Source organism: Doryrhamphus excisus, linkage group LG10 (assembly GCF_037039965.1).
Source record: "Doryrhamphus excisus strain RoL-2023G ecotype Guam linkage group LG10, RoL_Dexc_Guam_v1.1, whole genome shotgun sequence".
Taxonomy (NCBI): Eukaryota; Metazoa; Chordata; class Actinopteri; order Syngnathiformes; family Syngnathidae; genus Doryrhamphus; species Doryrhamphus excisus.
In genome coordinates this window covers 6,014,024-6,031,183 of record NC_136366.1, presented here as the reverse complement: position 1 = coordinate 6,031,183, position 17,160 = coordinate 6,014,024, and the positions used below count along the sequence as shown (strand labels likewise).

Sequence of the window (17,160 nt, the reverse complement as noted above, 5' to 3'; positions counted from 1 at the left end):
GTATTTTCCGGACTATAAGTCGTGCTTTTTTTTTTATAGGTTGGCTGTTCCTGCGACTTATACTCCAGAGCGACTTATAAATGAAAAAACTGTTTATGTTACATAAACACTGGACACCCTTTTCTGTTCATGTTTATTTTTTGTGTAGCTGAATAAGCATTGTGTTAGCATATCTTACACCTATTCAGCCTGTTCTCTATTCTCTATAAGTAGTTTGGGAAATAAATTACCCGCAAAAAATGCGACTTATACTCCAGTGTGACTTATGTATGTTTGTTTTTTTTTTTTTTACCTAATTATATACGATATTTTCTGGACTATAAGTTGCTCCGGAGTATAAGTCGCACAAGAACAAAAATGCATAATTAGGTTAAAAAAAAAAAAAGACATACATAAGTCGCACTGGAGTATAAGTCGCACAAGGCCAAAAATGCATATATATATATATATATATATATATATATATATATACACACCCCCCGTATTTTCTGGACTATAAGTCGCACAAGGCAAAAAATAAATAAATAACAATAATAATTTCTATATATACACCCAACGAGTGAGTTTTCTGGTGAATTTAGGGTCCAATAATAGTGTTTAATAGAATAGTGAAAGATAGGAAAAAGGTGGAAAAAATAATAGTGAAAACTTTCTTTCTGTCAGATGGACAGGGAAAAATATCTTGGAAACATTTTTTTGGGTCAGCCAAATCCCGGATCGATGAACTAATGTAGGTAAAATGTGTATCCTAAGACATTCAAATTGCAAGACAGGTAATGCTTCTGCTATTGCAATGCCGTTGGTACACACAATCACAATCTATACATCTGGAAAATTGAAGTTCAGGATGCGTTCAGGGTTACTCAGAGAAATACTAACAAAGTGACACAAAGGAAACTCCATTTAGTTGTTATTTCGGCATATCCTTTTTGGCGTTCCAGTCGTTAACAAGCCATATGCTGCTTCCACCTTTCAAGCTCTTGGTCATTCACGACACCCTCCCAACCCCGAGTGTAACCTGGCCCTGGTAGGCAGCTGCACGGCTCAACTGTGACCCTTTGATGACTTGGCAATTATAGCCCAGCGCATTCACATACCCGCAGCTTAAAATGCTCCCTGTGTTAAAACACAGACAAAACAGCCGTGTCTCCCTTGAGTGCTGTTGTGTGGGGCCGTTTGTTGCAGTTGTTTTATTGTATTTCAAGATAACGTTTGCAGGTCGAGGTACTGAAAGTATTATTCAGGCCACAAAATGTTTGGTTGATTCCGATGACAAAATGGACACATGACGGGATGATGTAACTTAACACTCTTTCTTGCTTTTGCACACTCCTAGTTGGGACGGAGTTTATGATTCACCGTTTTGGGAGTTGATTTGGGAAATAAAAGCAGATACAATGATATCCTTTTTTTCCAGTCAAAGGATTGTTGAACTGTGTGTTTGGGTGTGGAAGAGATTCACACATCTCTGTTGACATAGCTGCACTTGAATAACCGAGCATTGACTCACCTTTCAGCATTGGATTCTAGGGCTAGTAAAAGTGTTACGCTATGCTTGAGGATGATGAGGCTGGTTATGCGTGGCCCCCCCGGTTACCCTTATGTATGTCTTGATTATATGCCAGAATGCAGGCATAATCTGGATATGGATTTATCATAAAGTCCACTGATATTTACATTTTTCTGCCCTTTTCATTTGGTGCAGTTCAGAACAATATGCATTTTTAGGTGTTTATATTGTAAAGTACGCCAAAATGACCGCAACAAATCTGTTTTCAGTCCACCGTTTGTTTTGCCATGTAGACTTTTATATAGATTTCTTTCCCGATGAAAGAAAATAGACAATTGAGACCCACTGGAAAAGAAGTGTCTCAAGGTTGGACAGGTTGGACTGGCACCATGCCGGATCTACGGCGTTTCAACATGACCATTCATTCATTTTCTACCACTTTTCCTCACGAGGGTCGTGGGGGTGCTGGAGCCTATCCCAGTCGGCGGGGTACACCCTGGACTGGTCGCCAGCCAATCACAGTGCACATATAGACAAACAACCATTCACACTCACATTCATACCTATGGACAATTTGGAGTTGCCAATTAACCTAGCATGTTTTTGGAATGTGGGAGGAAACCGGAGTACCCGGAGAAAACCCACGCATGCACGGGGAGAACATGCAAACTCCACACAGAGATGGCCGAGGGTGGAATTGAACCCTGGTCTCCTAGCTGTGAGGTCTGCGCGCTAACCACTCGGCCGCCGTGCCGCCTCAATATGACCAACGAAAAAAAAAAATAAATTCAAAATAATTATAATCTGCCGGATCCAGCCAAACGCAAACTCATTGTAGCTATGCGGTAGGGCTCTGAATGCCCCCCCACCCCCCAAACTGCTACTGTCCAATCCCAATTATGCTGCGTTCAAGACAACTCTGGGAAAAGTGTATGTTTTTGTGTGCTGTGCTCCAAGAAGCTTGTGTATGCAATAAGAGTGGAGCCGAACCCGAATACGGTCTTCGGAATGACACAAATAATGACTTTTTTATGAATAATTAATTTGAACAAATACTTTTTAAAATGTTTGTATTCGGGAACAATTAAAACATATCAGAAAGCAGCGTTTCTACGTGAGACCGCAGTTCTCAGGGTACTCCGGTTTCCTACCACATTCCAAAAACATGCTAGGTTAATTGGCCACTCCAAATTGTCCATAGGTATGAATGTGAGTGTGAATGGTTGTTTGTCTATATGTGCCTTGTGATTGGCTGGCCACCAGTTCAAGGTGTACCCCGCCTCTTGCCCGAAAACAACTGGGATCGGCTCCAGCACCCCCCGTGACCCTCGTGAGGGGGGTGCTCGTGAATAAATTAATTTTCAAATTTCCCAGCTCAGACTGAGAAACCGCCAAGCGGATCAAACCAATGTCTATGAACGCTGCCATCTAAATAAGCTATGTCCCACACACAGGCCTCTACCAAGAATGGCTTTTTCCACATTGGACAGGTAATCTTTGTCCCCCCCCCCCAAAAGGAGGGGCGGCTGTTGTGCAGCGCAATCATTTGCCTTTACTTTCTCTTTCTCTTTTCCCTCTTTCCAGTCTGCGTTAATTACGGCTAAGGGATGGACAAATCTACAGGTTTCCTTTTTTATTTGAATCACAAACCTTTCCTGGTTCCTTCCTGTTGGCACATCAACAACGCTTTTCTTCCTCTGTTTGGTTAATGTGGCTTTTATGTTGCAGTGGGAGGGTGTCTTTTTCTCTGGGTTTTTGTTTTCCAATAACAAAAACTGGACTGGACACTTGTATAAACTAGGATAAGATCATAAGGAAAAGGAAGACATTTTTCCAAACATAATTATATTTATTAAGGGTTGTTTCTGGATTTGACTCTTGGTCTCTGACATAAAATTCTCCTGGGTTCTCTGGTCCGTTTGGCATCAACTGAATACCTTCACTCTCATTTCCCCTTTCTATCCTAGTTGGAAGTGTAAATCCCTAAATTATTCCTGAAAGAGGTTATAGATACTCACCTCTTTTCATCTTTTCCAGACCAGAGATGATTTCCTGGGACAAGTTGATGTTCCTCTTAGTCATTTGCCGGTGAGTTTTTTTTCTTTTCTTCCTAATCTAATTAATTCTGCTTTACGTTTGGCAAGCCCAAAACCGTCGCTGGTGTGAGAAAGGACACACAAGTAGCTTCTTGTTGTGTTTCTAACAGCTTAGCACTCCCAGTTTGGAAACACAGGGACGAGTCTAGAATGTAAACAGAGGCAACTCGCTGAGATGAAAAATCTTCTACAAAAGCGACCTGGGCTAAGTGGCAAAAACACAATAACAAACTTTTTATACATTATAACCACATTCAGGGCTCGACAATAACAATGTACCGATGGCCCGGGGCAAGTTAAAACAAAATTGGGGCAAGTAAATCCAATCAGTGATATTCCCGTCGGGCAAGTGCACTTTGGCATGCCATACTACGAAGAGTTTTTTAAAAGCGGTTCATGTTGAGTGTTGGTAAAACATGTACTGCGTAATTCCGGTGGTAATTTGCAAACCAATCCTTGCAAATCTTGAAATGGACCAATCAGAATCGTTTATTTAGACCGCAGTCCGCGTTTTACCCACATTCGTTCTTGTTCGCGATCAACCAATCAGCGATCGTTTGACTAGGAAAACATCTATCATGGCGTCCCTGCCAACATCGTCTAATTCTTACAATGCAACAATACAATGCATCAGTACTATTATCTGATGAATTATCAGCATATATTGATATATGATATCATTATGGCAGTCTTTTCATTTTACCCGGGGCAAGTTCGGGCAAGTAGTTCTCACCTTAAGGATTCCCCATGGGCAAGGCATTTTTGTTTTTAACGTAGAGCCCTGAACATTACATAGAAAATAGTTTACATGTGCACATATTAAAATAGTGTATCATGGAGTTAAATAAAATATTCTGAATAATCCACTCAGTGGCACCCTTTGGAAAAGTTACCTCCATAAAAAATCTGATGAAGCCATTCCCGAAATGGGAAGGAAGTTGTCCATTTTGTTAAGTCGTATGGACAAATTGCTTGCAAATCTGAGCTTACCTGTTATGTCAGTGGATGATGCATATATGCTTATAGATTTATCCATAAGTCATTTTTTTCATTATCTCCTTTAATCTTACACTTCTCACACCTCTAAAAGGTTGTTCACTGTGTAAGGTGGTTTGGCTCTGACTGAAAATGGTGGAAGACTGCTGAGAACGATAAAATAGCTTTTCTGTTTTTTAACTTGTAACAGGAGAAGTGAGGCGTTGTGTAACGTTTCCATGAGGGTTGCACACAAAGTGTTTTTGTTTTGTTTTTTTTTGGCCAATTGTAATGTTTTTTTTTACTGTTCTTACTTTATTTGCAGACGGAGGATCCCACCATGGAGCGTCCATACACGTTTAAAGACTTCTTGTTGCGCCCCAGAAGGTTAGTTTCATCTAAATGTGACCGCAAAACACAAATGTCATAAATAATTTAAAACCTGCTCATTATTCCTCAGTCATAAGTCCAGGGTGAAGGGTTACCTGCGTCTAAAGATGGCCTACCTACCCAAACAAGGAGGACAGGAGGAGGAAGCTGGAGATATGAGGGAGGAGGCTGAGGTAAGCTCCCTGCTGTTGTTTTTTGTTGATGAGTCTCAAGTGGAGGCTCTGCATGAACTCGGGCATCCCAGTTGCTTGCTAATCATGATCTGGAAGATTCCAGTATTCATGATTTCCTTCCACATGGAGAAACAGATGAATAATATCTCTAAGCTTCAAGACAAACCGAGCTAAACTGAAAGAAATGTGAGAGTTGTTTTGTGACAAAGGATGAAGACAAGTCGGGGTCAGTCTTTTTTTTAAAATGATCGCTGATTATTTTCCGTGACCATTGCAGCGGCCAGAATCCACATCAGGATCTGGAAGAACCATCTAATTTTGCTCCTTTTGTTTGAGAAACAGAAGCCAGAAAAGTACAGCGGAACCTGGGTTTTCGTCATTAATTCAAAATGTCAGACGAAACATAGGAAAACTGAGACAGTTCAGCCGTTTTTCTTTGTGTTTATGCTTCAGTTTTTGGTTGGGGGGAGTTTTTATTTTCATGTTTTGGTGTGTTTTTTTGGTTTAATTAACAGCAGGTACACTCATTATTACACAATCAGTTCAGAGTTCTTCATTTTTCTGTCTGCATTCTATAAAGAAATAAACAATCCACATAATAAAGATGATTAATAATAATAATAATAATAATAATAATTAATTTATATGTAGTATGTTAATGTGCAAGATAAATTATATTGAGTTTGCAATTTGGATGAAATGTTTTGACTATTGCCCTGTGGTTTAGGTATTTTCATTTGTATATTTCATGAACGATAGGTGCATTGAGGCAAATCTTTATTGATAATCATTTCTGAATGTTCCTCAATAGACTTTTTACTCACAAATATTTAGAGTATCATAAATAAACTAATCTTATTTAAAAAAAAAAATAATAAAAATTGTTTGTGACAGTGTGAAAGGTCTCACTCGTTCACATTTTGTATTTGCTGAACATTTGGGGGTGCGTTTAAGAGCTAATATGCTAATAATAGATAAAAATAGTAACACAAAAATATACTTGTTGACTGTATTGTTTTAAATAATGGCTCATATTGTAGTTCCCAAATTGATTTACATAAAATGTTATGTTATGTTGTAGTTACACAATGAATTGTTTACCACAAAGAGATTTCCCCTATTTACTATACATAAAAACGTATTTCTATCTGCGATTAAATGCGATTAATTCTGAATTAACTATGGCCCTAAATTTGATTAATTGCGATCAAATATTTTAATTGATTGACAGCCCTAGTAATAATGCATCCTTTATTTGTTTGCATACTTTGTGTTTTCGGGCCCGGGCGGGCCCAGCCCAAAGAAGCCACACGGGATCTCCCCCTCGTAGACCCACCACCTACGGGGGCAAGCATAAGGGTCCGGTGCATTGTGTGTTGGGTGGCGGTCAAGGGCGGGTGGCTGGGCGGCCCGGTCTTCGGCGGCCAAATCTGGTTCTTCCCGGACGCCTCCCTGGTGAGGTGTTGCCCTGCCTGGGAAAAGGCCCCGGGGGCAGACCTAGGATACGCTGGAGGGATTATGTCTCACAGCTGGCCTGGGAGCGCCTTGGTGTCCTCCCGGTGGAGCTGGAGGAGGTGGCCGGGGACCGGGAAGTCTGGGCTTCCCTACTGAGACTGCCGCCCCTGCGACTCGGACCCGGATAAGCGGAGGAAAATGAAAGGATGGATGGTGTCTTGTTTTCCGCACATGCAACCACCGTCCTGCTTGTGTTGTGGGTCTGATACTACATTCGCACCCGACTGGCAGTCTTGGAGACAGCTCTTTTAATAATTACATTTTGCCTGACGTGGATAATTGTGCCTACGTTATTTTAGGGCTGGGATGAGTCTGCAGACTCGGGCTCACAGCGACCCCAGCAGATGCTACCGCCACTTCCTCCAGGCTGGGAAGAGAAGGTGGACAACCTGGGTCGCACCTACTATGTTAACCACAACAACCGCTCTACACAATGGAAACGGCCCTCCAACATGTATGTTGTGTTTCTCTCACTACAATGGTTCATCCATCTTAAATGGACTGGTTGATTGACATGTTTTCCACTGATGATTTTTATGAGCTGTTTGCATTCAAATTAATATTTGTATTCCTTTCTAAGGGATGTGATTTCTGAGACCGAGAGTGACAATCGTCAGCGTCAGATCCATCAGGAAGCACACCGCGTTTTCCGTTCAAGACGCCACATCAGCGAGGACCTGGAGAACGAGCACCTCGAACCACGAGAAATTGACAATGTGAGAGTGGTTTCTGCACACACACACACACACACATATTTATATATACCATATTGAGTCAAATGTAAGAAAGTATTTTTTTCATTCATACATTTATGTAACATTTTTATTGTAATCCTCCAGCTATTTTATTGATTTTTAAGTTATGATTGATCTAACTTTGTATGTTTTTCGAATACTATTTTTCCAAAAGGGAAGTATTCAGAGTCAGTACAGTTGTACGCTACAATACAGTCAATAAATAATAAATTTTTGTAATGGTTTGATCTCCTGTAGTCTTGGGAGCTCATCACAGAGGAAGATCCTAATGACAGCTTGGCTCAGTCCCTTCCGGGAACGTCCTCCATGCTTACTCCGCAACCCCCGCCGACGCCCGTCTCCCAGGAGTTCTCTGATGACATGAATCTGAGGCTGTCGCTCACCCCCGACACTAATGGGGAAGTGGCAGGACCCAGCTCGGTTCTGGTGAGATATTAACATTGTACTCCACAGTACAGTACTTAACAGTGGAGAAGAAACTCAAAATTGTGTCTCTTTAAAAAAAAAAAGAGTATAAATGTTTTCTTAAAGGGGACCTACTATGTTCTTTCCACTTTTTTGACCTATAAATGTAGTTAGAATGTATTATTCTTATGTTTAAAACATGTCAAAGTTTCAAATAATGAGGTTTGTACATTTGGATGTGAGCCCTGAAAGATGTTTGGCGTGGCTCAAAATGCTGAGGTTTGAAAAAGTGGTAAAACTGTTACTTTGTGATGTCACAGAGGGACGGACTTCCTTATACTATATAAACTCTCTGCATAGCTGCTCTATAGGAGTCCACAACCCAATAAAAACGGCCGAAAAATGAGCATAATAGGTCCACTTTAACAGCCGGCAACTTATTTTTACACTGAAGGATGTTAAACGTTACGTAAAAAGTCTTATGATGGCTGCAGCTTGAAACAGGAAGTAGTGGAATTAGTGGTTTTGCATCTAATATTAAGAGTTGTTTACTTACTATGCCAATTTCCCCATGGGGATGAATAAAGTATCTACCTACCTACTTCACACGACTTTCCTTTAGGCCAGGGGTCTCAAACTCAATTTACCTGGGGGCCACTGGAGTTAGGGTCTGGGCAAGGCTTGGCCGCATCAGGTTTTCCAAGAAAAAAAAACAACACATTTATTAAAAACAGAAAAATATACAAACTTTTTCAGTGCTTTGGTTACGATTTTCTACAATAAAAGCTCTGATAAAACATTCCACTGTTCTCAAATATCTTAATTTTTATTTTTCTGCACAAAATAAGATGAAAAATAAATAAACAAATCAAGAATAAAGAAAATCAATCAATCAGTAATAAATAAATATAACAATAATAATAAAACGGCAAATAATAAAAACTTAAGAAACCACATATAGTTGGTGAAACTTACCACTTCCACACGGATAGGGAGGATAACTATTATAAGTTATGTAACCTTTAACATGAACATTAATCAAAGGTAATAATTTTTTCTGGGTACATGATACCATACAGCATCCATATCAAACTTGCGCGGGCCGCACTAACATTAAACTTTCATATCAAGGCGGGGGCCTCAAACTAGTGTCCTGCGGGCCACATTTGGCCCGCGGGCCGCATGTTTGAGACCCCTGCTTTAGGCCTTTGTCATGAAATTGAGCGTTATTGTTTTACATCAAATATACATACCTGGGTTGGACCATTTTTACACTAATTAATAATACTTCAAAATGTTCTCCCCCTTTGACCCCGGAATGGATCATTTCTATTTACATGACTTAGTATGTGTTTAACTCTAGAGGTATTTTAAAACCCGTCAACAACTGTCTCTCTCGGCAGACTCAGCTGTCCAACAGACTCCGCTCCTCCAGTATGACAGACGGAGTCAACGATCAAGCCCAGGCTCCTCCTCTTATGGTACTTATTTCCCAACCCTCGCATTTCCGCCTGTCCTGTCTTGCTGGTGTGACTTCCTCCCTTTTTTCTTTTGTTGCGTCAAGTACACTCAACTTTCCTGTCCTCTTTGTCTCCATGAATGCTCAAGGCATGTGGGTGTCTTGATCTTCATCTTCTTCACATTCACATCTCCAAAATTGTGGGTGTACGCACATTTAAATTGTCCCTTTTTTCCACCCCAGGCAAGGTGTTGCTAACTCCTCACTTTTCCTTCCCCCGACTGCCACCGTTCATTCCTTTCTTCTTGCCTCACTAGGATTACCGCATCGCTTCCTTCCCCCCCTTTATAGCTGACTTGCAGCAGCATTGAAGGGAAATGCTTAGCCATGTTCCGGCAGCATGACCGCTCCAACTCAAGCCAGTATATATCAAGTCAACAACCGCATCTTGAGTCACATGAGTCTGACGTGTACTCACACAGTTTGAGTCACAGGGCTGGCGAATCAAGGATTAGCACAGGTGGGGATGTCAGCCTTTTGCTTTGTGACAGTGGGATTGTGTAATCTGTTCGCATTGGCTGGCCTAGGAAACAGGTTAGAATCACTGGACATTGTTTAGGTTAGCTTGAGGAAAAATAGAGAAAAATATCCTTTACAAGACTTCTTAGAAGGCTGCACGGCGGGCGAGTGGTTAGCGCGCAGACCTCACAGCTAGGAGACCAGGGTTCAATTCCACCCTCTGCCATCTCTGTGTGGAGTTTGCGTGTTCTCCCCGTGCATGTGTGGGTTTTCTCCGGGTACTCCGGTTTCATCCCACATTCCAAAAACATGCTAGGTTAATTGGCCACTCCAAATTGTCCATAGGTATGAATGTGAGTGTGAATGGTTGTTTGTCTAAATGTGCCCTGTGATTGGCTGGCTCACCATTCCAGGGTGTACCCTGCCTCTCGGCCGAAGACAGCTGGGATAGGCTCCAGCACCCCTCGTGAGGAAAAGCGGTAGAAAATGAATGAATGAATGAAGACTTAGGTCGGGCTATTCAAACGTTTTTCACCAAGGGCTGGATACTGAAAAATTGAAAGACGCAGGAAGCCGCAAATTTTTTATGGTAAAAAATATATATATTTGTAATTATGGGGGGAACATTTTGTAATTGTTTTGTAAAAAATACACTTTTGTATTTTTTTGTTTTAAAAAAAACTACATTTAAAAAATGTGAAATAATTTTTGGGTCACAATTTTCAATTAAAAAAAAATTATAATTTTATTTCTTTATCTTTTTTATAAATAAATGAATTAATGAATAGGCTGCGGAATGTGGGAGGAAACCAGAGTCCCCAGAGAAAACCCACACATGGACGGGGAGAACATGCAAACTCCACACACAGATGGCCGAGGGTGGAATTGAACTCGGGTCTAATACAGCATATTACTATAGGCAACTTTATTATATAGAGATTGCCATAAACCCGGTGCTTCTCAAAGTTAAGAAAATGTTTCAAGGCTAATATTGCAATTGGCTTTCTGACGTCCTGTTTGTCTTTTCTTGCATAATGAAATCAACCAATCAGAACTGCAGTTACTTTCCGATTAACAACCGATTTCCCCCCACCTCTTAGTCAGTACACCGCAATGGATTTCCCTCTATTGATCTCAATCGCTCCCGCCCTAAAGATGTAATCACACCCTTTTTGTCCCTTCAGCCTCTGCCATGCTGCTCCCTAAATTCTCTCCCTCACCACCTTCCCGTTTCCGTCTAATAACAAAGCGGTGAACTAAAAGAACATCTTCCATTGTTGTCTACCACCAGCAGAGATCCCATTCCAGAAGAACAAGAGCTCAAACTGTCTCAGGTGGTGAGGATGCCATGGTAATGTCTACGTTCTTCTGTACCTGTAGTTAACAAATGTTTCATTGCAGGAAGATGACAAATATTAGCTTTGTATCTTGTACTGTCTTTCCACATACAGTATATATAGTACATCCATGCTGACCTCTTGCATCAGGATTATTCAATAAATTGTTCCGGGGGACATATTTTTGGAAAGCTAAAGATTGCCCATGGCTTATGATTATTATTATTGGTATTTTCTGTATAATGTCAATGCAAGGATATCTATATGACAGGAAGTCTGCTGATTTTAAGGACCTCCTGCCAAAACAATTAATTCATTAGGCACACATTTTTTTCTCTATTTTATTCACGTACCCCCTCTAACAATGTGTACCCCGCTTTGGGGACCTAGGCTCTATATCAGGTGTCTCAAACTCAATTTACCTGGGGGCCACTGGAGCTAGGGTCTGGGTGAGACTGGGCCGCATCAGGTTTTCAAAAAAAAACCCACAAAAATTTATTAAAAACAGAAAAATGAATAAACTTTGCTTTGGTTCCGATTTTCTACAAGAAAAGCTCTGATAAAACATTCCACTGTTCTCAAATATCTTCATTTTTATTTTTCTACACAAAATAAGATGAAAAATAAATCAAGAATAAAGAAGATCAATCAGTAATAAATAAATATAATAATAATAATAATAATAATAAAACGGCAAATAATAAAAACTTAAGAAACCACATATAGTTGGTGGGTAGACAAATTATTTTTTTCAGATTAAAATGAACAAAGCATTATTAGAGCCCTGTAAACATGACAAAACACGACTATAGTCACATTTATACTCTTTTTATTTACAACATATTGCGCAACTGCAGGGTCTTGAGACACATGCTAACTCGCAAACTAGAGAGCTAGCGACCTAAACGGTAGCCTTCAAGTTATTTCCTTTGAACTTAAATAGCCAAAAACTTACCACTTCCACACGGATAGGGAGGATAACTATTAACAGTTATTTAACCTTTAACATGAACATTAATCAAACGTAATAATTTCTTTCTGGGTACATGATACCATACAGCATCCATATTAAACTTGCGCGGGCCGCACTAACATTAAACTTTCATATCAAGGCGGGGGGCCTCAAACTAGTGTCCTGCGGGCCACATTTGGCCCGCGGACCGCATGTTTGAGACCGATGCTCTATATGACAGTAGAACTATCCTGTTTTTCGGAACCTATTGCCAAAATTATTACCAAGGTCATTTATGTCTTGCGTTATTTATTGTAATAAGGACCTTGAGTGAAGCCTCAAAATTCAAAGCGCACAGTGGTGAGGGGTGACTGTATACGACAGTAGCGCGCGTTGGCGCGTTGGATTTTCGGAACCTAGTGCGAGTTTAAGAACCTTTAAAAGAATTTGAGTGCACTGCTGTTTTTCAGGACCTACTACCAAAACGTTAGTCAGGGGTGTTTTTAGGAACCTGCTTTCAAAATATGTTTGAACTGAACTCATAGACCAGAGTCTGACTTGGTGTTTGGTTGAATTTGGCCCGCAGGACGCAACTTGAAGATCCCTGTCATATACTCTTTCTTGTATGTTGTTCTTGTTTTCTGCTTTTAACATGCATTGTTAAATGCCAGGATGTTGTAAAACACTATGTAGTGTGTCATTATCGCTGAGGTGTGTGTATTGATACTGTAGTGTGTCGCCCACTTCCACCAGGTTGCGTCTTCTGTGCCTTTTTTTAATGGAAATTCATCTGAAAACTCCCTCATGTCCTCACAATGTCGCCTTTCGCTTTGACTGATTTTATTTTTGCTTTCTCTGGGCCAGTCTCCCACAGCAACCCCTTTCAACTTGACGACCTCGGGCCTGCCCCCCGGATGGGAAGAGAGGAAGGATGCCAAGGGGAGAACTTATTACGTCAACCATAACAACCGCACCACTACCTGGACTAGGCCCATTGTGCAGGTACAGCAGGTCAGAAGGCAGGAGCGGATCTTACCTTGGCCCCCGTCGTGGCGTCAGTTCTCTGTTCCCACTTGTGTTTGCAACCTCAGAGTCTTTTTTGTTTTTTTTTTCCTTCTATCCAGTTCTTCTCCTGGTGTCTTCCTTCTCTTGTCTAGCATTTTCTGACACTCTGGATTGGAACCACCAATGTTACTCCTTCCCATTTGTCCCAATTGTCTTGCCATGCTTTATTGTCTGTGTACGGCAGAAGTGATCCTGAAGTGAAGCTACTGTGGATCTACTCTATCTCTTGGGGAAAAAATGTCAACAATTTATGACTGTCTTTCTTCACTTGATGGTTGTGTTGTATCTGTTTATTGTCATCATTGTGTGTTTCCCATCTTTTGCCGTGAATGCCCAGATGGCAGAAAGAGGGGAGGTCATTCTGTAACTGAACTTAATGTGGCAACTCCGCCAAGGCTGGACAATGCTAGTTTGGATCTGCACCAAATTGGAGTAGTTTTGCCTAATCCACCTAACTAGCAAACAACATCCTTGGCGAAGTCATTTTCAAAGGATTTGTCATTGGTGTATTGACCATTTCCCGCTGCACAGTACTTTTTTGCTATACGTGTGTGTGTTTTATTGGGAAAGAAGTGACAAAAAAGTAATCTGTATTTAAAAATGCCACAATAGTAATCACTTTTCCATTATATTATTGTAACATTGAAGGGCATTTTTGGGCCATGTAATTTTAGTCTCCACACTCTTTAGTGATCAGTTATACTTTGATTTGATAACATATTGATCACGTTTGTGGCATTTTTTTTCTCCTACAGATTACTTTTTTTTTCATTTTTATCCCAATAAAACACACAACAAATAAGGCAAAAATTTTAATGATTATTTTTTTTTACATATTAATCATAACTAATTATAATACTATACTGTAATACAATGTAGCCCAGGGTTGTCCAAAATGCAGCCTGGGGGGTCATTTGCAGCTATTGGCTAACATTTTAAAAATATAATTTATCAAGAAGACTTAGAAAAAAAAAATCTGCATTTGCAGCAATTTTACAAGAATAAAGTCAAAATATTAAAGTAAAAAAGTAAGTCATAATTTAAATTTTATGGTGAAAAATACAGTCATTTTATTAGAATAATGTTAAAATATTTTTAAAAAGCGACATTATATTTTTATATTTGTAATACTATGAAAAACAAACAAGCAAATTAAGTTGTAGATTTGGGAGAATTAGGTTGAGGAACAAGTTAGTGTAATGAGAATAAAGTCAAAATTTTGTGGACAAAGTCATAATTAAGTGAAGAAAAAATGTCAACAGTTGGAAGTATAAAAGAAAAACAAAACAAGAGCAGAAATGGCAGAAAAAAAAAAACAAGCTGTAATTTCATAAGAAAAAAAGAGCAAGTTAGGGTTATATCACAGAGCTGAGATGCAATTTTTTCTTGAAATATATATAACTTCTCAGCATATCTACATAATATCAAACCGACTCGTTTCAGTCTATGGCCCTCACTGGAAAAAGTTTGGACATCTTTGATGTAACCTAAAAAGTTTAATTGCTACCATTAAGGGACAAAGATGTCGTCCTCACATATCCTAATAATATTTTCCGTCCTTATCTTAAAGGTTAAAGTTCTGAAAGTAATCAAATATCTGGTCATTTATCTGGTAAAAAAAACCTGTTGATTTATGAATAGAAAATTGGTTGCACCTTATGCAAATAGAGTAATATGTATTGCAGTTTTGGTACTATTTGACTAGAATCAGAGCCGATACTGTGCAATGGGAAAGCGGCATCAGTTCCTGCATGGTTAGCACCCAGCTCTGCTCACCATGTTCCTGCATAACTTAACCTCAAAGGTGCTTTTCTCCTTCTGGCAGCTGACTGAAGATGGAGCCAGCACCTCTGCGGCGGCAGTTGCAGCATCAGGAGGAGCTTCGGCCCTGGCACCTACCCCTTCCTCCTCCTCTTCCAATGTTTCCAACAACCACCTCCATGAGCCCCAAGTCCGACGACCTCGTAGCCTCAGCTCCCCCACTGTCACCCTTTCTACCCCCTTGGAGGTGAGAATTAGTCACCAGTTCCCTTACTGCACTCCTTATTTTCATTCCCTACCCTTAAATCAGCTTTTCCGTTCATTCCTATATCCATTTGCAACCTCAACCGTATTCACACTTATATAGAAAATGTTATATCTGTCTTGCTTCTGCTCACCATTCACCTTCTTCCAACCCATGAATGTCATTTCTTGACCTGAACTGGACGCTTGAGCTCCTTGTTAAAGTGCTTACTTTCAAATCTTGCAGTCTGGGAATGAATAATACTGTAAAAATAACTGTATAACTACAGAGGGAAGCGACCTGATAGAGCTTTAATTAAGGTATGTGTAGGCGCGTGGCTGTTGATAACAAGACACAGTTGAGGTGAGAGCAAGGTAAAAAAAAAAAAAAAAGGCTGAACGTAATTACAACATCCAGTTTAGACGGGAGAAGTCTGGGGATTAATTAATGCGAAGGTTTGTTCTTGTCAAAATCCAGATCAGTACGTGATAATGACTTATTAGATTTACGCCTCAATGTACGGTTTTCAAAAGAGCAGTGCAAGGTCGGTAATACTTTGGAGGTCAGAATGTTCTTGAAGGTTAGATAGAGTAGACGCTCGGAACTCAACTCCCCAACATCACGGGGACTGTAGTTCTTTTTAGCGTGAACAAAGCTAATCTACTGCAATGTGCGGTCTATTTTGCATCTTTCAACAATCATGAGCTAATAATTAGCATCAAACTCCAACAATCATGAGCTAATAATTGGCATCGAACATCAACAATCATGAGCTAATAATTGGCATCGAACATCAACAATCATGACCTAATAATTAGCATCGAACATCAACAATCATGAGCTAATAATTAGCATCAAACTCCAACAATCATGAGCTAATAATTAGCATCAAACTCCAACAATTATGAGCTAATAATTAGCATCGAACATCAACAATCATGAGCTAATAATTAGCATCGAACATCAACAATCATGAGCTAATAATTAGCATTGAACTCTAACAATCATGAGCTAATAATTAGCATCAAACTCCAACAATTATGAGCTAATAATTAGCATCTAACATCAACAATCATGAGCTAATAATTAGCATCGAACTCTAACAATCATGTGCTAATAATTGGCATCGAACATCAACAATCATGAGTTAATATTAGCATCAAATTTCAAAAATCATGAGCGAACAATTTGCATCAAATTTCAACAATCATGAGATAATAATTAGCATCAACCTTCGACAATCATTAACTCATAATTGGTATCAAACTTCAACAATCATTACCTAATAATTAACAACGAACTTCAACAGTCATGAGCTAATAATTAGCATCGAACATCAACAATCATGAGCTAATGATTAGCATCAAACTCCAACAATTATGAACTAATAATTAGCATCTAACATCAACAATCATGTGCTAATAATTAGCATCGAACTCTTAACAATCATGAACTAATAATTAGCATCGAACATCAACAATCATGAGTTAATATTAGCATCAAATTTTAAAAAATTATGAGCGAACAATTTGCATCAAATTTCAACAATCATGAGCTAATAATTAGCATCAACTACGACAATCATTAGCTAATAATTAGCATCAACCTTCGACAATCATTAACTCATAATTGGTATCAAACTTCAACAATCATTACCTAATAATTAGCAACGAACTTCAACAGTCATGAGCTAATAATTAGCATCGAACATCAACAATCACGAGTTAATAATTAGCATGTCTAATTAGCAATTAGACATCACGGGGACTGTAGTTCTTTTTAGCGTAAACAAAGCTAATCTACTGTAATGTGCAGTCTATGTTACATGTGTTACCCATCAACATAAATTACTAGTTATAGCATTTACAAATGCTGACACTATTTTAACTTACTTTAAACCTAACTCCAACCCTAATAATTTTGAGTTTATGCTTAAAATTGCGTCTTATTGTCTCATTCTCGGAAACCCAATATCATTGATCGTCTCATCTCTTGAACAGAGAG

At 39.4% G+C, this 17,160-nt stretch overlaps 1 protein-coding gene across 14 annotated transcripts in view; it reads left to right on the top strand.

The window, feature by feature from the left end:
- The window catches only part of nedd4l (NEDD4 like E3 ubiquitin protein ligase), a 50,305-nt gene that overhangs the window by 17,043 nt on the left and 16,102 nt on the right, over window positions 1–17,160 (top strand). For 4 of the 14 annotated variants that reach the window (XM_058053944.2, XM_058053953.2, XM_058053851.2 and 1 more), the window contains 10 exons: window positions 3,548–3,598; window positions 4,907–4,968; window positions 5,042–5,144; window positions 6,959–7,113; window positions 7,240–7,375; window positions 7,652–7,840; window positions 9,223–9,300; window positions 11,089–11,148; window positions 12,951–13,097; window positions 14,977–15,159. In XM_058053944.2, coding sequence (XP_057909927.2) covers window positions 3,548–3,598; window positions 4,907–4,968; window positions 5,042–5,144; window positions 6,959–7,113; window positions 7,240–7,375; window positions 7,652–7,840; window positions 9,223–9,300; window positions 11,089–11,148; window positions 12,951–13,097; window positions 14,977–15,159 — 1,164 coding nt within the window. Of the gene's footprint in view, window positions 1–2,964; window positions 3,001–3,094; window positions 3,134–3,547; window positions 3,599–4,906; window positions 4,969–5,041; window positions 5,145–6,958; window positions 7,114–7,239; window positions 7,376–7,651; window positions 7,841–9,222; window positions 9,301–9,427; window positions 9,479–11,088; window positions 11,149–12,950; window positions 13,098–14,976; window positions 15,160–17,160 lie in introns of all 14 variants that reach the window. The other 10 variants (XM_058053859.2, XM_058053869.2, XM_058053907.2 and 7 more) reach the window with 9 other exon arrangements.